The following is a 24323-nucleotide window of genomic DNA, read 5'->3' as shown; positions in this document are numbered from 1 at the left end:
GATCATCCCAATGACATATTTCGATCTTCTCACAATATCAAAAACTGACCTTCCCAAGTTATTTCCGTCTGCTCGGGTAAGCCAAAAATAGAAATTGCGTGGGCTCCAGTGTATTCTCATCAGACCAGAATACACTTGGGAAATATTTTTGTAAGATGCTGAAAGGAATTACGAACAACTTTTAGTAAAAGTAAAATTAGCAGAAATGTTCACAAACAGCTGCTCTACTCGTTTTTGTACTTGGTTTTAGTAAATTTCAAGTAACACTACAGATTTCAGCATAATTTAGACAAGACTGCTTGGTAGGTTGGGAATGGGTTTATTTGTCCTATCACACAATACTAACATTTTTCGCATGCTAAAAAGAAGTTGTTTATGCCCTTGTTTGAAACCATCGGTGTATTTTGTCCATAACTTCATGTAGCATAAAATCGAACAGTTCTGCCAGCGTAAATACGTTCTTTCCAATAAAAAGTGCAAAGCCTCCACCAAACGAAACTGAAAAGAAAACACAGAATCCCGATTAAATGTGGTTCCTCAACCGCCTCAAGACTTAAAGACGCGCAACTTACCCAATAAATCTTCAAAGCTGAACAGCACATCTCGGAGCAGTCGCGTTTTGGGCTGCAGAATCTCCCACCGCACGGATGTCCTCTGTTTGAACGGAATGCCACCCTCGGCTCTCCTGTGAAGTATGGAAGTATGTTTGTGTTTCGATTCAATCGGTTCGTTTTGGTAGCCTGAAGAGCCATACTCACCACTGGTTTTGGGTCGTCCCAACCAGGATGTAGACAATTTCTGTGCACGGCTTCAGGCACCGACAGGACAGCTTCTCGTCGTACCAACGCCCGGAAGGTTGCTCCGCTAGGCAAAGCAGGCCGGCCACGGTGCACGTGGGTCCATCTGGTGGCGCGGAATTTGCGTGAAAAAGTGTACTCAGTTGATTAACCCGTATAGGCCTGGGTGAAATTGGAATCACTAAAATGGCCATAACTCAGCGAAAACTCAACCAATTTGCATACTTCTTTATTAGTTGGACTCGTTAGAATGTCTATTTTCCGAAAATGACCCGCAGAACCCGGAAATGTTCCGGTGGCCGGAGATATTCCGGTGGGTCACTGGGTCAAACAGGGTCAAAAATGGCCATTTTGGGTCCCGCACTATTTTGTTAATAGAAATCTAGGAAAAAACACATTTTTCATGTTACGATCTTTGTTCTACCAACAGACAATACTGACCATTGATTTTGCACCATCGGGGATGTTCCGGATTGAGCGGGCAGGTTCCCTACCCCGGGGGAACCGGTCAAGGGACGGTCAGAAATAAAACTATTTCAATCATGGCAATATGGGTGTCAAAGTTCATCATTTTCAAAATCAAGCTCATCTATGATCCCCAAAACCACCTTTGGACCGATCTGGCCACTTTAGAACCGGTTCCCGGTACTCCGGTGAAACCCGGAATAATGCAAATTACGGGATTATTTCTGAATAATTTTTGGCAGGGCAATATGGATGTCAAAGTTCATCAGTTTCAAAATCAAGCTCATCCATGATCCCCAGAACCCCTTTTGGATCGATCTGGCCACTTTGGGACCGGTTCCCGGTACTCCGGTGAAACCCGGAATAAGGCAAATTACGAGATTATTTCTGAACAATTTTTGACTGTGCAATATGGGTGTCAAAGTTCATCATTTTCAAAATCAAGCTCATCCATGATCCCCAGAACCACTTTTGGATCGATCTGGCCACTTTGGAACCGGTTCCCGGTACTCCGGTGGAACCCGGAATATGGCAATTTACGGGATTATTTCTGAATAATTTTTGGCAGGGCAATATGGATGTCAAAGTTCATCATTTTCAAAATCAAGCTCATCCATGATCCCCAAAACCACCTTTGGACCGATCTGGCCACTTTGGGACCGGTTCCCGGTACTCCGGTGGAACCCGGAATATGGCAAATTACGGGATTATTTCTGAACAATTTTTGACTGGGCAATATGGATGTCAAAGTTCATCATTTTCAAATTCAAGCTCATCTATGATCCCCAAAACCATCTTTGGATCGATCTGGCCACTTTGGAACCGGTTCCCGGTACTCCGGTGAAACCCGGAATAAGGCAAATTACGGGATTATTTCTGAACAATTTTTGACTGGGCAATATGGGTGTCAGAGTTAATCATTTTCAAAATTTAGCTCATCCATGATCCCCAGAACCACTTTTGGATCGATCTGGCCACTTTGGGACCGGTTCCCGGTACTCCGGTGGAACCCGGAATAATGCAAATTACGGGATTATTTCTGAACAATTTTTGACTGGGCAATATGGATGTCAAAGTTCATCATTTTCAAAATCAAGCTCATATATGATCCCCAAAACCACCTTTGGACCGATCTGGCCACTTTGGGACCGGTTCCCGGTACTCCGGTGAAACCCGGAATATAGCAAATTACGGGATTATTTCTGAACAATTTTTGACAGGGCAATATGGATGTCAAAGTTCATCATTTTCAAAATCAAGCTCATCTATGATCCCCAAAACCACCTTTGGACCGATCTGGCCACTTTGGAACCGGTTCCCGGTACTCCGGTGAAACCCGGAATAAGGCAAATTACGGGATTATTTCTGAACAATTTTTGACTGGGCAATATGGGTGTCAGAGTTAATCATTTTCAAAATTTAGCTCATCCATGATCCCCAGAACCACTTTTGGATCGATCTGGCCACTTTGGGACCGGTTCCCGGTACTCCGGTGGAACCCGGAATATGGCAAATTACGGGATTATTTCTGAACAATTTTTGACTGGGCAATATGGATGTCAAAGTTCATCATTTTCAAATTCAAGCTCATCTATGATCCCCAAAACCATCTTTGGATCGATCTGGCCACTTTGGAACCGGTTCCCGGTACTCCGGTGAAACCCGGAATAAGGCAAATTACGGGATTATTTCTGAACAATTTTTGACTGGGCAATATGGGTGTCAGAGTTAATCATTTTCAAAATTTAGCTCATCCATGATCCCCAGAACCACTTTTGGATCGATCTGGCCACTTTGGGACCGGTTCCCGGTACTCCGGTGGAACCCGGAATAATGCAAATTACGGGATTATTTCTGAACAATTTTTGACTGGGCAATATGGATGTCAAAGTTCATCATTTTCAAAATCAAGCTCATATATGATCCCCAAAACCACCTTTGGACCGATCTGGCCACTTTGGGACCGGTTCCCGGTACTCCGGTGAAACCCGGAATATAGCAAATTACGGGATTATTTCTGAACAATTTTTGACAGGGCAATATGGATGTCAAAGTTCATCATTTTCAAAATCAAGCTCATCTATGATCCCCAAAACCACCTTTGGACCGATCTGGCCACTTTGGAACCGGTTCCCGGTACTCCGGTGAAACCCGGAATAAGGCAAATTACGGGATTATTTCTGAACAATTTTTGACTGGGCAATATGGATGTCAAAGTTCATCATTTTCAAAATTTAGCTCATCCATGATCCCCAGAACCACTTTTGGATCGATCTGGCCACTTTGGGACCGGTTCCCGGTACTCCGGTGAAACCCGGAATAAGGCAAATTACGGGATTATTTCTGAACAATTTTTGACTGGGCAATATGGGTGTCAAAGTTAATCATTTTCAAAATTTAGCTCATCTATGATCCCCAAAACCACCTTTGGACCGATCTGGCCACTTTGGGACCGGTTCCCGGTACTCCGGTGAAACCCGGAATAAGGCAAATTACGGGATTATTTCTGAACAATTTTTGACTGGGCAATATGGGTGTCAAAGTTCACCATTTTCAAAACTTAGCTCATCCATGATCCCCAGAACCACTTTTGTATCGATCTGGCCACTTTGGGACCGGTTCCCGGTACTCCGGTGAAACCCGGAATAAGGCAAATTACGGGATTATTTCTGAACAATTTTTGACTGGGCAATATGGGTGTCAAAGTTCATCATTTTCAAAATTTAGCTCATCCATGATCCCCAAAACCACCTTTGGACCGATCTGGCCACTTTGGGACCGGTTCCCGGTACTCCGGTGAAACCCGGAATAAGGCAAATTACGGGATTATTTCTGAACAATTTTTGACTGGGCAATATGGGTGTCAAAGTTCATCATTTTCAAAATCAAGCTCATCCATGATCCCCAGAACCACTTTTGGATCGATCTGGCCACTTTGGAACCGGTTCCCGGTACTCCGGTGAAACCCGGAATAAGGCAAATTACGGGATTATTTCTGAACAATTTTTGACAGGGCAATATGGATGTCAAAGTTCATCATTTTCAAAATCAAGCTCATCTATGATCCCCAAAACCACCTTTGGACCGATCTGGCCACTTTGGAACCGGTTCCCGGTACTCCGGTGAAACCCGGAATAAGGCAAAGTACGGGATTATTTCTGAAAATTTTGACTGGGCAATATGGGTGTCAGAGTTAATCATTTTCAAAATTTAGCTCATCCATGATCCCCAGAACCACTTTTGGATCGATCTGGCCACTTTGGGACCGGTTCCCGGTACTCCGGTGGAACTCGGAATATGGCAAATTACGGGATTATTTCTGAACAATTTTTGACTGGGCAATATGGATGTCAAAGTTCATCATTTTCAAAATCAAGCTCATCTATGATCCCCAAAACCACCTTTGGACCGATCTGGCCACTTTGGGACCGGTTTCCGGTACTCCGGTGAAACCGGAATAAGGCAAATTACGGGATTATTTCTGAACAATTTTTGACTGGGCAATATGGGTGTCAAAGTTCACCATTTTCAAAACTTAGCTCATCCATGATCCCAGAACCACTTTTGTATCGATCTGGCCACTTTGGGACCGGTTCCCGGTACTCCGGTGGAACCCGGAATATAGCAAATTACGGTATTATTGCTGAACAATTTTTGGCTGGGCAATATGGATGTCAAAGTTCATCATTTTCAAAATCAAGCTCATCTATGATCCCCAAAACCACCTTTGGACCGATCTGGCCACTTTGGGATCGGTTCCCGGTACTCCGGTGGAACTTGGAATAAGGAAAATTACGGGATTATTTCTGAATAATTTTTGACAGGGCAATATGGATGTCAATGTTCATCATTTTCATAATTTAGCCATATTCCGGGTTCCACCGTAGTACCGGGAACCAGTCCCAAAGTGGCCTGATTGGTCCAAAAATGGTTTTGGTGATCATGGATGAGCTTTGTTTTGAAAATGATGAACTTTGACATCAATATTGCCCTGTCAAAAATTATTCAGAAATAATCCCGTAATTTGCCATATTCCGGGTTCTACCTGAGTACCGGGAACCGATCCCAAAGTGGCCAGGATCATGGATGAGATAAATTTTGAAAATTGTGAACTTTGACACCCATATTGCCCAGTCAAAAATTGTTCAGAAATAATCCCGTAATTTGCCTTATTCCGGTTTCACCGAGTACCGGGAACCGGTTCTAAAGTGGCCAGATCGGTCCAAAGGTGGTTTTGGGGATCATAGATGAGCTTTGTTTTGAAAATGATGAACTTTGACACCCATATTGCCTGTGAAAATTATTCAGAAATAATCCCGTAAATTGCCATATTCCGGGTTCCACCTGAGTACCGGGAACCGGTCCCAAAGTGGCCAGATTGGTCCAAAAGTGGTTTTTGTGATCATGGATGAGCTTTGTTTTGAAAATGATGAACTTTGACATCAATATTGGCCAGTCAAAATTATTCAGAAATAATCCCGTAATTTGCCATATTCCGGTTCTACCTGAGTACCGGGAACCGGTCCCAAAGTGGCCAGATCGATCCAAAAGTGGTTCTGAGGATCATGGATGAGCTTTGTTTTGAAAATGGTGAACTTTGACACCCATATTGCCCAGTCAAAATTGTTCAGAAATAATCCCGTAATTTGCCTTATTCCGGGTTCCACCGAGTACCGGGAACCGGTCCCAAAGTGGCCAGATCGGTCCAAAGGTGGTTTTGGGGATCATAGATGAGCTTTGTTTTGAAAATGATGAACTTTTACACCCATATTGCTTGTGAAAAATTATTCAGAAATAATCCCGTAAATTGGCATATTCCGGGTTCCACCGGAGTACCGGGAACCGGTTCCAAAGTGGCCAGATCGATCCAAAAGTGGTTCTGGGGATCATGGATGAGCTTGATTTTGAAAATGATGAACTTTGACACCCATATTGCCCAGTCAAAAATTGTTCAGAAATAATCTCGTAATTTGCCTTATTCCGGTTTCACCGAGTACCGGGAACCGGTCCCAAAGTGGCCAGATCGATCCAAAAGGGTTCTGGGGATCATGGATGAGCTTGATTTTGAAACTGATGAACTTTGACATCCATATTGCCCTGCCAAAATTATTCAGAAATAATCCCGTAATTTGCATTATTCCGGTTTCACGAGTACCGGGAACCGGTTCTAAAGTGGCCAGATCGGTCCAAAGGTGGTTTTGGGGATCATAGATGAGCTTGATTTTGAAAATGATGAACTTTGACACCCATATTGCCATGATTGAAATAGTTTTATTTCTGACCGTCCCTTGACCGGTTCCCCGGGTAGGGAACCTGCCCGCTCAATCCGGAACATCCCCGGTGGTGCAAAATCAATGGTCAGTATTGTCTGTTGGTAGAACAAAGATCGTAACATGAAAAATGTGTTTTTTCCTAGATTTCTATTAACAAAATAGTGCGGGACCCAAAATGGCCATTTTGACCCTGTTTGACCCAGTGACCCACCGGAATATCTCCGGCCACCGGAACATTTCCGGGTTCTGCGGGTCATTTTCGGAAAATAGACATTCTAACGAGTCCAACTAATAAAGAAGTATGCAAATTGGTTGAGTTTTCGCTGAGTTATGGCCATTTTAGTGATTCCAATTTCACCCAGGCCTATACGGGTTAAGTTTACGCGTGAATGGGTTTGCTGAGAGTGGAACTGACCTACGAAGGGATAAAAGTGAGGCTTGCAATGGCACAGTTCCAGCGCTTTGGCCGCCCGGCAACGCATGACGCACAGATTGTAGCTGTAAAACTGGATGCGGGTGGAAGAGTTTAGGACTAATTAAGAGAGGAATTTGGGCACATTATACGGTTGATTTTACTTGCCTCCAAGCCGTGGTGGCGCTCGTCGTTGAAGATACAATTGCGTTGCTTTACTGTGAGGTCCCGCAACCGGTTGCTGGCGCTGAATAGGAATAGTGGAAAAAATGTAGCAACTTCTTCCGAAATTCCCGAAATATTTTATTTTTGCATGAGAACAAAGAAACAACTTACACAGTTTCTTGGACTTCGTACGATACTACAACTTCTTCGGAGGTTCCCATCATCGTGAAGGGAGTATCACTTGTTACAAGCTCGGTTGGAGAATGGATGATGAACTGTTGATGATAAAAAAATGATTTCTTTTAAATTATGACAACTTTTAATTGAAACTCTTACCGAAATAGTCGACTCGTAAGTGTCGATTTTCATGTAGCACTGGTTTTTGGTGTAAGCGCAAGTCGCGGACTTTTGGTTGACCGTTTTTTCCGACGAACTGTGTGAAGTGAAACACGGATTTAAGGTTGAACTTATTCAAATATTAATATGGAGCAATACCCCGTCAAATTGGTGACTTGCAGCGTGCTGGCAAGTGGTGCGTTGAGTGCGTAGCAGATGCCACGTTCCGTTATAATTTGTCTAATTGGCAGTCCATTGTACTCGGGATCGAAACTGTTCACATCCGTGTCGTACTCCGGATGGGCGGCACCAATCAGCTGCAGGATATCCACGGAGTCCAGAAGGTGGCGCTGGTGTGCGAAGCGAGTCAGGGCGCTGAAGTCTGGTGCGGTCGTGGAGACTAGCGCTTCGGCCAGTTCCAACAGGTCGTTGATGTGGGTTTGGTTGGTTTGGAGAGATAAGTTATTTCTGCAAGTGAAAGTGAAAACTTTAGAATTTGTTGTTTTATATTAATTAAGATAAATTGTAGTAAAAATAACAAAGCAAAGGGCTGATATGCTTCCTTTATTCTAATTAATCGTATTTAGTTGGTGGTGTAACATCAATCTTAATCAATCTGCAATATTCGGTATCCTCCGTTATCGTACTGAATCATCAGAACGACGAATGTAGTCAATGCGCCAGTGATCTGGAACAAACGGATTGTTAAAAGATTAAGAAACTCAGAAAAAAAACTGAACATTCGTTCAAATAATGTCGAGAATAATAATTTGGACATTTAGGTCAAATGATGCAGTTAGCCAAACTGACCACTTTACCACCTTCAACACCTAAACATCCAATCCCTCCTTTTTCTCGAGCTTAGGAGTTTAGTTGTAAATCAATGTACCGTCATCTGGGGTGAATCGGGACTACAGTCTGAATAGGGACAGCAGTGTTTAGAGCACTTAAAGGTTTTAAATTTGGTAATGGAGGTACACATTTTTTTTGTTGGTCTGAGTCTGTTCTATCCGAAACCAACCAGAAAAATCAAAATACTGCTGTCTAACTTGGTTAAAACTGCTGTCCCAATTCGCCCCATGTGTAATGTTGAAAAAACTTTTTCAATTTATTAAAAAATAAGTAGGTAAGTTAGTAAGTAAGTAAGTAAGTAAGTAAGTAAGTAAGTAAGTAAGTAAGTAAGTAAGTAAGTAAGTAAGCAAGTAAGTAAGTAAGTAAGTAAGTAAGTAAGTAAGTAAGTAAGTAAGTAAGTAAGTAAGTAAGTAAGTAAGTAAGTAAGTAGGTAAGAGTAAGTAAGTGAGTAAGTGCAGCAGTGGGTAAGTAAGTGCAAGTAAGTAAGGTAAAGTAGTAAGTAAGTAAGTAAAGGTAAGTGAGTAAGTAAGTAAGTAAGTAAGTAAGGCGTAAGTGCGTAAGTAAGTGAAGTAAGTAAGTAAGGTAAAGTGCGGCAAGGCAAAAGCAAGTAAGTGGGTAAAGGTAAGTAAGTAAGTAAGTAGGTAAGTGAAGTAAGTAGGTAAGTAAGTAAACAAGTAAGTAAGTAAAGTAAGTAAGTAAGTAAGTAAGTAAGTAAGTAAGTAAGTAAGTAAGTAAGTAAGTAAGTAAGTAAGTAAGTAAGTAAGTAAGTAAGTAAGTAAGTAAGTAAGTAAGTAAGTAATTACTTTTTTAAGTAAGTAAGTAAGTAAGTAAGTAAGTAAGTAAGTAAGTAAGTGTAAGTACAGAGCCGTACCTTGGGTCCACGGCGCCCTTGGCGAAGCATCAATTTGGCGCCCCTCCCAAATTTACTAGAAATTTGAAATTGAGGTTAATTTTCAATGATTGCTTCAATGAGTTTTGATTTAATAATTGCAATTGGAGACCTTAATATGGTTAAATTCAGAAACGAAACTAAAAACGAAACTATTGGCACTACGCCCCCCGGGGCATGGCCTTCCTCTAACGTGGGATTTCTGCTCCAGCGCCTCTGACGAGACAGGAGAAACCGGCACCGACGTTTTACTTCACCATCCGATAGAAGCTCAGTGGATAAGGCGGGAATCGAACCCGCGTCTCATAGCATCATCGGGATCGGCAGCCGAAGCCGCTACCCCTGCGCCACGAGACCCACTCCCCACATTCAGAAACACAGTTATTTATTAATTTTTATGTTTAATTTTTAAATAATATTAGACAGGTTGATTTGAAAATTCATTGTGGGAATTGCGTTGGCTGAATCTTTCTCAGATTTCATAACACGAAAATGAAAGCTAGGTTTTGTTTTTTATTAATTTATTTTTCAGATAAAAGCACAGAATTGAACTATAAATGTTGCTTTAATTTGTTGGCAAATTTGATATTTTTTTCTTAGCCTGTATAAATCTGATCTAGTATTAAATTTATTGTATAAGCAAAGAACTTTACCGGATTCGTAAAATAATTAGTTGATTTGGCTTTGGATTTCATTTGGTGCAATTAGAAAAAAGAAAAAAATCTTTCTTCAAAATAAAAAAATAATTAGTTGATGCCCGTGTCCCCTTTTGTTTTATCTAGATAGGAATCCCAGCAAGCTTAGTACAAAAGAGCAAACCGGCATCGAAGTATATTTTTTCAACATGCAGCGGCAGAACCATATTTCGTCAAAATCAATTAAAGATCATTCAAAATCCAGCGCAATTCATGATGAAACTTATTTTAATATTTGGGCAAAAATATCATGATAAGAAATTTTTATTCATTTTAAGTGATTCGCCCATACGAGGCTTGAGAATATTTATCATAATTTTATATTTATAATTATATTTTGCATTGATTTTTTTGATCGGTATATTTTTAATTCGTGATATTAAATTTTATGTTTCAGAAAATTATTTTTAAGCAAAGCTATATCAATGTTTTCAAACCTTAAAAAAAAATATTTTTTTTGTTTTTAACTGAAAAAAAAGTTTGAATCGTTTCTCATTACCAAAGCTTTTTAGACGATTAAAAAAGTAAACAACACCGGTTAAGCTAAAACTGAAAAAGTGATGTTTAGATCATTTTGTGTGCTCTAAAAAATATTTTTTTTCTTGAAAAAATAATGTTGGTCTTATTAGTGAAAATTTAAAGCAGTTTTCCTACTTCAAAACACTAGTATTTTGAAAAAAGCGTAGGCAAATTTCAATGGACGAATTTGCATTTAAAAGCGGTGTATGCACTTCGGAAGGAATCGGTCAAGAAAAATTTCAAATGGGCAGCAGCGGCAGCGAAAGCAAGCCAGAGAGGGAGTATAAGAGCCCAAAAAAAAAACGCTCCCTTTCCTTTGTTCTGCTGTTCGTAAAACTGGGGGGGGCGACATAAACTTTGAAAAATATTTGCAACGGCCTAAAATGTAAAAATAATTCCAATTTCAAAGAAGCTCGAAATATGACCATCATTTTTGGCTGATTGTGATTTACATCCAAATTAAAATAACATATAGTTGTAAATTTTTGTAGTCTGGAAGGTATTACTTTAACTTCTTTATACAATGTTCCAAACTTTAATGCTGTATTCATTTTGAGAAGCTCTTTTAGAACTCCTTGAACTTTCTGCCACTTGAGCGCCCCTTCTTTGATAAAAAATAAATTTTCAAAAACACTTCGGTAGAAATATTCATATAATTGATTTTAACGCACCCAAATCATATTTTTATATTTTAAACCAAATTATCTAGTTATTTATAGTTCTACTTTATAATTTGGCACCCATTCTGTTGCAAATACCTAATGAGAATGTTATAACTGACATGAAAATTTTGTACTATCATCGATTTCGGCGCCCCCCAAGGGCTGGCGCCCTTGGCGGTCGCCAACTGCGCCAACCCCTAGGTACGGCGCTGTGTAAGTAAATAGTGATTTTTGGAAAAAATCAAAGTTTCATGCAAAAACAAGTTTGACATTATTTTTTAATGCAAAATTGAATTTGCAATCGAAAAGTACTTTACAGATTTTTTGATAAAGGGCTCCGTTTTCAAGATATAGCTACCGAAAGTTTGGTTTTAGCGAAATATTTGCAGTATGTCAATTTAAAAAAAAAGACCATGAGTGACAATTTCTAAAAATATTTTTTTTGGAAAAGTTCAGACAATTTTCTATAAAATTGTCTAAGAGACATTGAAGACTGGACCTCTGGTTGCTGAGATACAGCGGCTTAAAGAAAAATAAACACGAAAATAGAAGTTTTCTTAATTTCCACCCAAACAGCCCACCATTTTCTAATGACGATATCTCAGCAATTAATGATCCGATTTTTATTGTTAATACATGAAACATTCGTGAAATTTTCCGATCTTTTTGAAAAAAATATTTTGAAAATTTTTAAATCAAGACTAACATTTTAAAAGGGCCAGACATTGAATATTACGCCCATTTAAAATGCTAGTCTCGATTTAAAAAATTTCAAAATATTTTTTTCGAAAAGATCGAAAAATTTCACGAATGTTTCATGTATTAACATTGAAAATCGGACCATTAGTTGCTGAGATATCGTCATTAGAAAATGGTGTGTTTTTGCCTTCCTCACTTTACTGAGAAAAGGCTATAAAATCACTCGAAAATCGAACTTTTTAGTTAGATCTCCTAGACCTACCTTCATTTGTACATATCGACTCAGAATCACCAGCTGAGCAAATGTCTGTGTGTTTGGCTGTATGTAGACATGCGTACCAAATCAATGTCACTGGAATATCTTGTCACAGGCTCAACCGATTTTGGCCGGAATGGTTTTAATCGATCCGTCTTAACGTTCCCTAAGTTGCTATTTAAATTCATGCAGTTTTATCATGTATTTAAAAAGTTATGTTAAAAAAAAAACTGTTTCACATTAAATTAAAATTATGGTAAAAAGGGTGGTTTTTTCTTGGAACCCTCACATGTTATATATTTTTAGAAAGCATATGAGAAGACCTTTCTTGTGGATTAAGAATTTTCAAGATCTGACTTAACTATCTAAAATTACAAGCAGTTTAAAAAATGGTCTGAATTTACATAACCTCAAATGGTCCCGTCTGATCGCCACGTAAAAAGCCTTGTAGAGGGATGCCATTTTCCTGAAAGGCGGTGTCTGTATAATCTTGACAAAAAGTCTGTAGGAAGTCATTTTTTACTCGTCACTTATTTTTATTAGGACCTCTTAGGTGCTGCGATCAGGTTAGGGGAGATCCATAAACCATGTGGACACTTTAGGGGATTGTAATCACTCTATAAATGAGAGGAAGGCACCAACCACCTAAAGGTGGATTAAGCAACGTTTTTTGGTGAGATTTTGAAAACTTTCGTGTTTCTTTTTCTTAAAGTGGCTCTATCTCAGCAACCCGAGGTCCAATCTTCGATGTCTCTTAGACAATTTTACAGCAAATTTTCTGAACTATTCAAAAAAAATATATTTTTAGCAGAGTTCGGAAAACCACTCACACTCACAAATCGAGTAGGCTTCCTCACAGCAAACACTCTCGATACTCACCGTGAGTGTGAGGGCTGAGTAAATTTACTCATATTTGAGTAAAATGAGGGCGTGAGTAGGCCGTTTCCAACCATTTGTTATTTACAGAATCAATGACCACATCAATCAAAAATCAAGTATCTTCATCAATCGGTTGTACATTCGAGGTAGCGTCAACGTCTACAAATCCGAAGGTTCTGTGTTGGTGTGCTATAAATTTATATTTTTTTGGCATCAGTCTGGATTTTTTTTTAATTGCTTCAAAAGAAACCTTGGAATGTCAAAGTCCAGCGGTCGGTGGGGGATTATTTACATAATTTTAAGATCGGTGGTCGGTTGATTCCGTTGTAGATTGACTTACCGCAGGGTAAATCGGAGGCCGCACTGCCGAGGGGCAGCTTCTGCAAGTGGATGTTGGCAGCCATACCAAAAGGATATGGACTTGTTGCTGTGGGTAATGGTCACTACCGGCCTTCGATAACTGTGTACGGATGAATGACCGTGTTGCTGACGTAACTGGCCACCCCCGGTCGTTGACAGTTGTACCAATATTTCTTGCCTAAGAACCAGGACACGCCGGTGGAACATCAGCAGCCGCCGGTGGCCCAAGCCTAAAGCTGTTCAAACTTTGCACTGGATCGGCTTTTTTTTATTTTCAGTGAACCTCTAAGCCAGAGCCACCGGCGGCTACTGCAACTTGTTCGGCATGTCCCGATTCTGAAGCAAAACACATTTGTACAACTTTCAGCAACACGGCCATTCACTGCTGGTAAAGCTGTTAAAATCCACCCGCAGAGGCATCCCCCGTCTAAACAACCTTCGATCTATCAATCGGTAGGACAAAACTCGCTGAAAAAAAAAAAAACAGATATAAATCAGGATTTGAACCACTGTGATAAAAAAACTTCTAATTGATAACACTGCGCCTCTACCATCGGGACTACTTTTCCGCTGTTGAATGAGCAAGAAATTCACCAATGTAGAGTTTGACATCTCAAAATTTGTTTTCTAAAATAGCCCTCGTGAGCGCTCAAAGCCCTCTTTGTGAGTAAATGAGGAAGGCCCTCACACTCACCGGGAGTGATGAGTAATTTACTCGCAGGTAACTTAGTTTTTCCTCATGGTTGAGTAACTTGTGAGTGAGTTTCCGAACTCTGATTTTTAGAAATGGTCACTCATGGTCACTATTTTTAAAAATTGAAAAACCGTAAATATTTCGCTAAAATCAAACTTTCGGTGGCTATATCTTGAAAACGGAGCCCTTTATCAAAAAATCTGTAAAGTACTTTTCGATTGCAAATTCAATTTTGCATTAAAAAATAATGTCAAACTTGTTTTTGCATGAAACTTCGATTTTTTCCAAAAATCACTATTTTTTCAAAAAATCATAACTCGGCGGCAGATTTTTTGACCATGTTTCTCTATGGCTCAAAAGCTGCGGATTTTTGTCCCCTAAAACATATCAAAAAATCTCGAAAATAAAAAAATACGTAATTTGGGAAATTGAGTTTTAGTGAAAAAAGTTGATTAAAAAATCTGCAATTTTTTTTCCGTGTGCCTATTTTTTCTCAAAAGTCCTCAACAATACCTACAACTTTGCCGAAGACACCTAGTTGATCAGAAAATTCGCTCAAAAGTTACAGCTGTTTGAATATTTACATACCATTTTTGTATGGACAGCAGCCAAAATTGTATGGAGACTTGCATGGATGAACCAATCATACAAAATAGTTTATTTGGTCATAGGGAAGGCCCCCACAAAGTTTGAGCCAAATGAAAAAATACAAATAAAATCCATTTCCGGTTTTGGTAGAGAATTGCTTTGTATGACTCAATCTCACCGCCCAGACCCAATGTCACCCCTGATGACGGTAAGTAATTAAGTAAGTAGGCAAGTAAGTAAGTAAGTAAGTGTATTTTTAGACCAGAGATCGAAAAAACTCAACTTGAATTGTAAAATTATTGACAGCAGAATAACTATATTAATTTGTAAACCATATTCTATCATAGCTTTTGTTTCTTGAACTTGAAAATAAAGCTTTGAAATTGTTTTTTTGCAGCAAAAAGTTATACCAAAGCAACCCACACTTACTGGAACGAGAATCGTCCTATCAAGTTGTATCATTCCACCTGAAAAAAGATGTCCTTTTCCTATAAGTATGAGATCCGAAAATTTTACCATCTGAAAGATTTGAAATTAGTAAAAGAAAGCAAACATACAATACATTTCAATTACAAGCTTCATAAACGGCGCACGATCAAGTTGACAAAGATTTAGGCCTATTATGTTCATCTAATAAAATGTTAACTTTAGAACAAACATCACACTAAAAACTACAAGATACTTACCTCATACTTTACCATATCGTTCGGAAGGAGAAAAAGCATTGCTTGAGAAAATTGCATTGTGATCCATATCATTGTGTACAGAAAGTACAATCCATCCTGGTACGAAATTCGACTGCGTCGACTGAACTGGTAAGCTTCCAGCAACTGAACGCTGGTTACACAAATCATTGATATAACTGCACTCAGGAACAAGTATCCAAACACTTTGCTTATGTCGTACACTAGGTAGTTTATGGTAACAATTTTCCGATGCAGCATTGCAAGCAAACGTAAGTTTGGTCCAATTGCACTTTGATTGAAGGTTATGCTTTTCACTGCGTCATTGGCACACTTTAAAACTTCTCGGATCAAACTTACTAAAAAGTTGTACTGGGTTAAGGCGATTACGAGGACCCAATGTGGTAGAATGTACGCTCCAGCTGATATCAAGCTATCGATGGGCGTTGCAGTGCTACTAAAATCACAGAATGTAGCTACGAGAAACAGGACCGTTGTTACGCTGACGATTGCCTTATGTTGTCGGGCCGGACTTTGATAGATCAAATCTCCTCCAAAAGGCTTCAAGTCAGAGGTGAGATCAAGAGTTCTGTTCCAAAATTCCTCGTACTTAGCGGATAGATACCGACATCCAAAAAATATCAACGAAAGGTTCATCAGAGACGTGACCATCTCCATATTGTACAAGATAAAAGTAAACACCGGGAGATCCTTTCTCAGCAGAACCTTAGTAATTCGCACCGCACAGAACCAATGGGCAAAGTACAGAAGTGATACCCAAACCGCGAGCAGCACTTTGAAGCATCCTTCCCTAATTTTGTTTCGATTTGGAGGTGCTACCGAGTAAGGGCTTTCACTCAAATATGGTGCTGAGCCGAATAATTGAGCCACCCGGAACACGAAACGGAAGGACTGTTCCAGCTCGGTTTGGTGGCTTTGGTTGTCCGCGTAGTTTACAGAGTACATTTTGAAAAATTACTGGCAGGGTAGCAGTGTCGAACCATCTGAAATCGTGGGAAAACTCAACGAATATTTGCTTATCAAACCTACATGGTCTGAAGCGTGACGTTGAATGATTTATGAACTGCACTTTAAACTGAGGATCAAAATTTCAGGTACCAAATACACAATGCCTTGCTTGACACTTTATAAAATAATTTAAAAATTGATTGGCTTCAAAAAAAGAAAATACCAAGCAATCTGTCGAGAACAGAAATAAATTGTAGTTGATAGGAAATTCGATAGAAACAGAAGTACAGAAGTTAATTAATTCAAAAAAGTTCAGTTATTGTTTTCCAACCTAGACCCACCATCACGTTCACAAATTGACTGAAAAACAAATTTGGAGCATTGCCCTGAAATTTGAGTTTGGTTATGGTAGTTCTGACTATCAATAAAGAAGGAACAAAACATGTGTCTATAAAGTACGCAGTTTGATTTCTGATGATTCGATACTCGCATATTTTATAACTGTTCACTCAACGAATTAAGTTTCATGAGTACGAGTTTTGGTTGGTATCATTTTAGGGTGTAGTAAAATTTTCCCCGCACATTACATTTTAAACGTTCAGGCATCATCTTTAGTTCAACGAAGTGAATGCTTCATCAGTACAGGTGCAGATGCATTTTTAATACGCGTTGCTATTAATATTTCATACGAGTATGCATTCCTATCAGCGCATCCTTCTGCAAACCATGTTCCAGTGAACTGGGGGTGCATCGTTGACAGATTTTCCCCTTTGCTGGGAAGCACGATAAACTTTACACTGCACTGTAGAGTTACTGTTCTCATAGAATATGCATAATTGCTGGCGGTGTTCGTGGAAACGGATAATTTCAATATGGTTTTGAAGTGAGGATTACTTCATGCGTATCAAACAAAAAGTTGTGTGCTGAACGAAATACATGGAAGTGAGCTCGTCCTGAATGTCAACGATTTACATTTTGTAATACTTACGCTATTTAAATTCAAATGAAAATCAAACATCAAAGAACATCGATGAAACCGCTGTCATCCCCATAGTCGGAATTAATGACTCACCTCACGATGTAGTCGCGGGCCCTGCCCAGATCGAACCGGTTGTGGAAGCAAACTGTTGCCGCTGGCATCGTGCCAACCCACTCGCGGTAGTTTTTGTCCAGCTGAATGACGGTCGGGCTCGCCTGGAACCGGACCCACTGGGAGCGACCCACGAAGAACGCCCCGTACACGGCGAACCCGATCAGGAACACCCACAGGACTCTGAAAAGCGTACAGATATGAGTGTGAATTTGAGCGGGGAAAAAAAGGATTCCGCTTTCGAATGAAGTGCGCCATTGCAAACAAGTTGGGAAATTTGTACAACTGAAAGCACAACGGAAAAGAACGCGGATGTGTTAAATATTTATTATCGCGGACTTTCTTTAATATAAAACAATGTACACTTGTTCCGTTGTACTTCAACTCTGCTCGTCCAAGGACGAGCTCACCTTTATTAAGTATTTCCATGTCGGTAGATCAACTACCTCCCTAGTATTATAATTGACTACCTATCGACTTAACTTCATTTAACCTCCTAGATTTAGTCATTGCGTTTACCTGTTGACGTACATAAGTATTATTGTCTTATATCGCCAAACAGAGATGGTAAATATGGGAAAAAGGGCGTGTTGTGGTTCAGGCCACAACAGATGAAATTGATATTTGCTGCCAAAAGACATAAGGGTCATTTCACCACTCGAAACACAGTGAACTCTCTCGTTGTCGATATTGAAAGGAACGTCGAAAGCGGGAGATATTAAATTATAGAACGATAAATCAAAGCATGCTACATGAAGGGACGGACAAATCTATTGACAGTTGGGGCAATATTGACATGAAGAAGATCGACAGCCAGAGAGTCGACTGTAACGTCATGATTCGAATTCCCGGACGCTTCGAAACCCGGACACTTCAACTTGTTTTATCAATTATTTGGATATAAGTTCGCATTATGAATGTAAAAACTGTGTTATTTGATGAATTCTAACATCAACTTTCATTTAAAGTTTGTTTGAACGCTGTAGTTAATGCCAAAACAATTAAATAAAATAAAATTATAAGTTTACCAAAAATGCGAAACATTTCAACGGAAATATTTCATAGGCGTCCGAAGCACCGGGAAGGCAAAGCAGAAATTTATGTTTTTGATTTCCTTAAATTCTAGCAAATTTTTATATAAACTATCGATTGTTTTGATGTTAACAGCTTATTTGTGACCTAAAGAATGCCATTCACTAACATTTCAGTCCAAATTTGTGAGATTCATAAACAAAATCGAGTGTCCGGAATTCGAAGCAAAAGTGTCCGGATTTCGAATCAGCTTTTAACAGTGTCGGGATTCGAAGCACAACAAGTCATTTGAAATTTTCAAATTCTGATGAAAAATTGTTAGAAAAGACATATTTTGCATGCATTCTCTTAAAACTGACTGTTTATACTAAATCCTGATGATATTTCTACATTTCCAACTCATTACATGATTTTTTGCCAGCTATAACAAAAATAATATGGTACTAAGTGTCCGGATTTCGAATCATGACGTTATACTTGAGCTGTCCTGGGCGACTCTAACCTACATGTTTAACTTATATCTGACCTCTAATAAATGCTTCTGATCCAAATTTACCAGTTTTCTAGCTATCTTTGAAGTTACCCCAAAACTTGACAAAAACTTTAAATAAAATTTGTACCAGCCTTAGAAAATTCCATCTAAGAAACATTGAAGATTGGGAAAAAAAGAAACAGGAAAATTGAAGTTTTTTAAGTCTTATCCAAAAAAACTTCCATTTTTTAATGTCGATATCTCAGCAACAAATGGTCCGATTTTCAATGTTAAAACATGCATTATTCGTAATAATTCCGTTCATTTCGAAAACAATTTTTTTTGTATCAATAGTAATATTTCAAAAGGGTGTAATATTGAATGTTTGGCCCTCGAAACAATATGTTGGGAAATTGAATTTTTGTAAAAAAAAGTTAATTAAGTAATCGGTAATTTTTTTCCGTGTACCTATTGTTTCTGAATATTCCTCAACAATAGGGGAGAGTAGGGAGACTTGATCCCAAGCATGTATCTCGTCAGCATGTGGGTAAAACAATTAGCTTTGTTCTAGAAAGTTGTGCGAAATTTACTAAAACTCATTGTAGAAAACAAAGAAAAAAATTAAAAAATGTTCAGATTGAGTTACTAACATATTTCTAAAAAGTGATGCAAGAAACTTCCAAGAGATCTTTTGTCTTTGTTTTAATAAGTATAGAAAACACTCAAAAATTATTCAAAAAATTATTTTTTATGCATGAATTGTTTGAAAAACATACCAACGCCAAAACCCTTACGCATTTGACGTTAAATTTATCGTCATACTATTTTTACAATCAATTGTTTAAAAAAGTGCGTTTAGGGAGACTTGATCCCTGCATTTTTACAGTCACTGGAATCAGCCTCAAGATTAAATAATTGGGCTGGGTTTTCGTACATAGTTTCCTTTAGTATAGTTGTACATAACTTACAGCAGTTTGAACCATTTTTCAAAAGTTTTGTAAACAAAAATTACCAGCTTTTGTAAACATGCTCAATTTTGATCAAAAAATAGTAGTTTATGCAACAAGTTGCAAAAAGAGGATTTTTTCAGCACGAGTCGTACATTTATCTAACGAGGTTTACCGAGTTAGATAAATACGACGAGTGATGAAAATCAAGTTCCATACAACGTTTTTTGCAATTCCGAAAAACACCCTTTGGACAGAATTATAGGACAAATGTCCATGCATTGAGTCAATGAATCGTTCAAATCAAAAAAATGTTGAAAAGTATAACTTTTCCTAACAAGTGCTGAAAAGTTAAACTTTTCAGCATCCATTTCAGTGCTGAAAAGTAGAACTTTTCAGCATTTGTTTTGAAATGGGTTACTATTCGATTCTGTTATTTTTGGTACAGAAAAGTAGGCTGTTTCGTCGTTCAAGAATGACAGGAAAAGTAAGTAGTTTCACGACGGAATTGCAAAAAGAAAATTTTAAGTTTTAAAATATTTTGCATGCTAAACTTGTCATATTTTGAACATAAACGTAGGGGAGTTTGGGGTAAAATGGACAGGAGGGGGTAATTTGGACACCCCTTTAAAAATCACGTTTTCTTCGGATATAAAGTGAAACCGGCAATTTAAGTGATAAGGCTAGTACTAGTAATGGCCTAGGAGTATGGACAAACCAAAAAAGTTGGAATAGGTTAAGTAGTTGTGGTGTAATATGTAAAAGTTTCCAAAGGCCGGTTGCCACTACCTTAAATTCTAATTTTTGAGGGTTGGGAAATAAAGTTTTGCAGGGATTATATGGCAAAAAAGTGGGCAATTTTTGTTTAAGGGGGTTGCTTGGACGATGTCTGAGATATGTACGTATCCATTTTTATCATCAAAAATTGCAATTTTTGATGGAACATGCTATGGGGGTAATTTGGACATACCTGAAAGTCTATCTGTCAGGCAACAAAAAAGTAACTCTCATGGTTGGATGAGTTTTAAAGCGATTTAGGTAGATAAATTTAGAGGGATTTAATATGTCAAATCAATCAAAAAGGAATGTGAGCAATGAGAACTTTCATAAAACCCCTATTTTTTAATTAAGATAAATTTATTCCAATATTCGAATTGATGAAAATCTGATTACTGTACATTTGGCATTCAACAAGACTCTAATGTTGATTGCTTTTAATTAATTTCTTTGACATTTCTAATTTCAATGCTGGTTTACAATAATATTTAAATTTGAAGGGCTGCATTATGTTAAATTTAAAAAAATATGATATTTTCAGGCTAATAAATTCTATAAAAAGATTGATTTATATAAACATAAACGATACCTTAATCACTAAAAACTATATTTGTGCCTAATCCAGAATCAATGTTTAATTCATTTCAGTATTAATGATCAAATTATGTATACTACACTGAACTACTTGTTATCTTCCTATTGAAATATAGTTCTATCACAAAATCATTGTTTAAACATTTCATGAAATATTGTGAGCAAAACAACACTTCAAAATATAAAGCAATTACAAAACCTGGTTGAAGGATAAAAAACATGCTCAAAAAATCAAATGTTAAACTTATTCTTCAACATGTGTCCAAATTACCCCTCAAAAGGTGTTCATATTACCCTACAAAGTATGTCCATATTACCCCACAAGGCATGTCCAAATTACCCCACAAGGCATGTCCAAATTACCCCATAGGGGTGTTCATATTACTCCCACACAAAAATGTGGGGGTAATTTGGACACCTTTTAATTTTTGGGATAAAAAGGGGTTTTTCATCAAAATTTATCGAAATAAATTATATTTTTCCATCAAATATGGTCTCTATTATCCTCTGGTGTCATCCACATTCCTTTAAAATATCCATACAGCCCGTGACAGAGCAATTTCCTTAGGGTTTTCCAAATTACCCCACACTCCCCTACAGGTTTAATGTGAAATTGCTGTAACTTATAAAAAAATAACAGTTTGGATGAATAAGAAACATTTTGCTTAATATTTCTTTAAAATGTTGAAAATTCAATTTAAAAATATTTTTTTAAAACGCTTGGCATTATTCGAAGAGTTTATCTGATGTAATACCCTTATCAGACAAACATAGTTGAATGTTTAAGCTTTCAATTCATGCAAAAAGTTTATAGTTTTGTGAGAAATGAACAGAGTTATGTGCGATACAAAATAAGGGGATCAAGTCTCCCCACTCTTCCCTACCTTTAATTTTGCCACAGACACCAAATTAATCATAAAATTCATTCAAAAGTTACAGATTTGCGAATGTTTAGGTACCATTTTTGTATATGGGCTTCTGCCAGAATTGTATGGAGTCTTGTATGGGTGAAAACATGACACAAATAGCTTCTATGATCATAGGGAAGGCACCCACAAAGCTTGAGCCAAATCAACAAATACAAAAAATAAAAATGGTCCAAATTTGCCGATTTTGTAGAGTATTGCTTATTATTGTTTTAGTAAGTGAAAATAGAATCGTAAGTTAAATGATGGTGGATATATGTTGATGTCTACACAGTACAAAATCTCATGACCAAGTATGGGAATAGTCACTCAATATTAAACATCCCACAATAAATATTAAAAACCTAATGAGTTTAAACTGAGCTAACACAAAGAGGACTGCGCCTTAGACCGTATGGCAATCAGAGCTCATAAAGATAGTTAGGATAGGATAAGAAGTTTGACGTTTTGGTACAGTTACATATTTGTGCGTGTAATGTTGAACAAAATTCGAAACAAAACGAAAAGAAATAAAAATGTTTACATCCTAAAATTTCTGGGTATGAAGCTGAAATACTTTTTTTTTGCTGTGCAGACAAACTTTTCAAATGCAAACGTTGTAAGTTTGTTCATCTAACTTGCACCTTATCCTACACCATTCTATTCCAGCTTTATCTAGCAAACTCACCTCTCCGTCAGATGCTTTCGCGGATCAAACACATTTCGCAAGCCTTCCACGGCAAGCACTTTGATAAGTTTGGACTGCGTATGTTCTCCGACCTCAGCCGGAGTTTCCGGCGATGGGAGCCGCTCCCGCTTAGAGCTACTCGCTGTCATCAACTTGTCCGTAGCAAAAGTAGCAGTCAATCTTGGAACGATTGTTAGATGTTAGAAGTGCTGCTGCTGCACTGGCACTGACAGAACGGGTAACAGAAAAGTTCGGGAGCGGAAAATTTGTCCGTGAGCTTTTCCACATGTGTGAGCGCTAGGTTGTAACAAAACGGGTCAATTTTGCGGCCATTTCAAGGCATAATCCCCTAGGTGTACTGAGCCCGAATTCCAAATTATATCATGAGCTCGGTTGGTTGCGACAGGACTTGCCACTTTGGCTATGAATTTTAAATGGGATAACCCGTAAAATCGGTCCGTTTTTGGTTTTTGACAGTTTTGAACCCCTTAACGATTTTTGCATTTTTCAAAAACCTCATTAGCTCATAGTCCGTGTTCCAGGGAACAACTTTGCTCAAGAGTGCGAAAGGAATCGTCCACTATTTAAAATGTTACAGAATTTATAACACCGCCGTTTTTTTCTTCAAGCTCTTCTGGCAACCATCACCTTGCTTGGTTGCTTCCCGAGCAGAGGGGAAATAACTTGGGTAGGTCAGTCTTTGATATTGTGAGAAGATCGAAATAAGTTATTGGGATGATCGGAAAACTGAAAACTGTTATTATGTTGTTATTGAGCAATTCTCTACGAAATCGGTCTTTTTTCTTCAATTTTAATTTTTGTATTTTTTAATCCGACTGAAACTTTTTTGGTGCCTTCGGTATGCCCAAAGAAGCCATTTTGCATCATTAGTTTGTCCATATAATTTTCCATACAAATTTGGCAGCTGTCCATACAAAAATGATATGTGAAAATTCAAAAATCTGTATCTTTTGAAGGAATTTTTTGATCGATTTGGTGTCTTCGGCAAAGTTGTAGGTATAGATATAGACTACACTGGAAAAAAATAATACACGGTAAAAAAAATTTGGTGATTTTTTTATTTAACTTTTTGTCACTAAAATTTGATTTACAAAAAAACACTATTTTTAATTTTTTTTATTTTTTGATATGTTTTAGAAGACATAAAATGCCAACTTTTCAGAAATTTCCAGGTTGTGCAAAAAATCATTGACCGAGTTATGAATTTTTTAATCAATACTGATTTTTTCAAAAAATCGAAATTTTGGTCGTAAAAATTTTTCAACTTCATTTTTCGATGTAAAATTAAATTTGCAATCAAAAAGAACTTTAGTGAAATTTTGATAAAGTGCACCGTTTTCAAGTTATAGCCATATTTAAGTGACTTTTTTGAAAATAGTCGCAGTTTTTCATTTTTTTAAATTAGTGCACATGTTTGCCCAGTTTTGAAAAAAATATTTTTGAAAAGCTGAGAAAATTCTCTATATTTTGCCTATTCGGACTATGTTGATACGACCTTTAGTTGCTGAGATATTGCAATGCAAAGGTTTAAAAACAGGAAAATTGATGTTTTCTAAGTTTCACCCAAACAACCCACCATTTTCTATCGTCAATATCTCAGCAAC

General features: G+C 38.0%; 2 protein-coding genes across 3 annotated transcripts; both read right to left on the bottom strand.

Moving 5' to 3' along the window:
• Nucleotides 1-334: 334 nt before the first annotated feature.
• LOC6035584 (sodium channel protein Nach) lies at nucleotides 335-22847 on the bottom strand. Its single transcript, XM_038261137.1, has 10 exons — nucleotides 22699-22847; nucleotides 17266-17466; nucleotides 7608-7916; nucleotides 7449-7545; nucleotides 7284-7387; nucleotides 7116-7194; nucleotides 6951-7041; nucleotides 759-903; nucleotides 573-685; nucleotides 335-498 (listed from the first exon to the last, which is right to left on the bottom strand). The coding sequence occupies exons 1-10, from the start codon at nucleotides 22845-22847 to the stop codon at nucleotides 374-376; spliced, it is 1413 nt and encodes a 470-aa protein (XP_038117065.1). The 3' UTR covers nucleotides 335-373.
• LOC119770794 lies at nucleotides 7880-16177 on the bottom strand. 2 transcript variants are annotated; one of them, XM_038266302.1, is made up of 4 exons: nucleotides 15228-16177; nucleotides 15115-15171; nucleotides 14971-15060; nucleotides 7880-8136 (listed from the first exon to the last, which is right to left on the bottom strand). In XM_038266302.1, exons 1-4 carry the CDS (start codon nucleotides 15900-15902, stop codon nucleotides 8056-8058), a joined length of 903 nt encoding a protein of 300 aa, XP_038122230.1. In that variant the 5' UTR covers nucleotides 15903-16177; the 3' UTR covers nucleotides 7880-8055. The 2 variants fall into 2 exon arrangements, with proteins under 2 accessions (XP_038122230.1, XP_038122231.1); XM_038266303.1 differs by lacking the exon at nucleotides 15115-15171.
• Nucleotides 22848-24323: the final 1476 nt, after the last annotated feature.

The sequence above is a fragment of the Culex quinquefasciatus genome, chromosome 3 (genome assembly GCF_015732765.1).
Source record: "Culex quinquefasciatus strain JHB chromosome 3, VPISU_Cqui_1.0_pri_paternal, whole genome shotgun sequence".
NCBI classification, from domain to species: Eukaryota; Metazoa; Arthropoda; class Insecta; order Diptera; family Culicidae; genus Culex; species Culex quinquefasciatus.
This window is presented reverse-complemented; position numbering and strand designations above follow the sequence as displayed.

Bases quoted from the DNA above. Each gene is read 5' to 3' on its own strand.
- LOC6035584 (XM_038261137.1), bottom strand. From the start codon at position 22,847: ATGACAGCGAGTAGCTCTAAGCGGGAGCGGCTCCCATCGCCGGAAACT. The intron at 7,195-7,283 runs GTAAGTTGTTTC...ATTCCTATTCAG, and splicing joins TACGAAGTCCAAGAAACTGT to CGCCAGCAACCGGTTGCGGG. The intron at 904-6,950 runs GTCAGTTCCACT...CCGCGCCACCAG, and splicing joins TCACTTTTATCCCTTCGTAG to ATGGACCCACGTGCACCGTG.
- LOC119770794 (XM_038266302.1), bottom strand. From the start codon at position 15,902: ATGGAGATGGTCACGTCTCTGATGAACCTTTCGTTGATATTTTTTGGA. The intron at 15,061-15,114 runs GTAATTGAAATG...CAAATCTTTCAG, and splicing joins GTGCGCCGTTTATGAAGCTT to ATGGTAAAATTTTCGGATCT. The intron at 8,137-14,970 runs GTAAGTGTGGGT...CGTTTGTTCCAG, and splicing joins ATAGGACGATTCTCGTTCCA to ATCACTGGCGCATTGACTAC.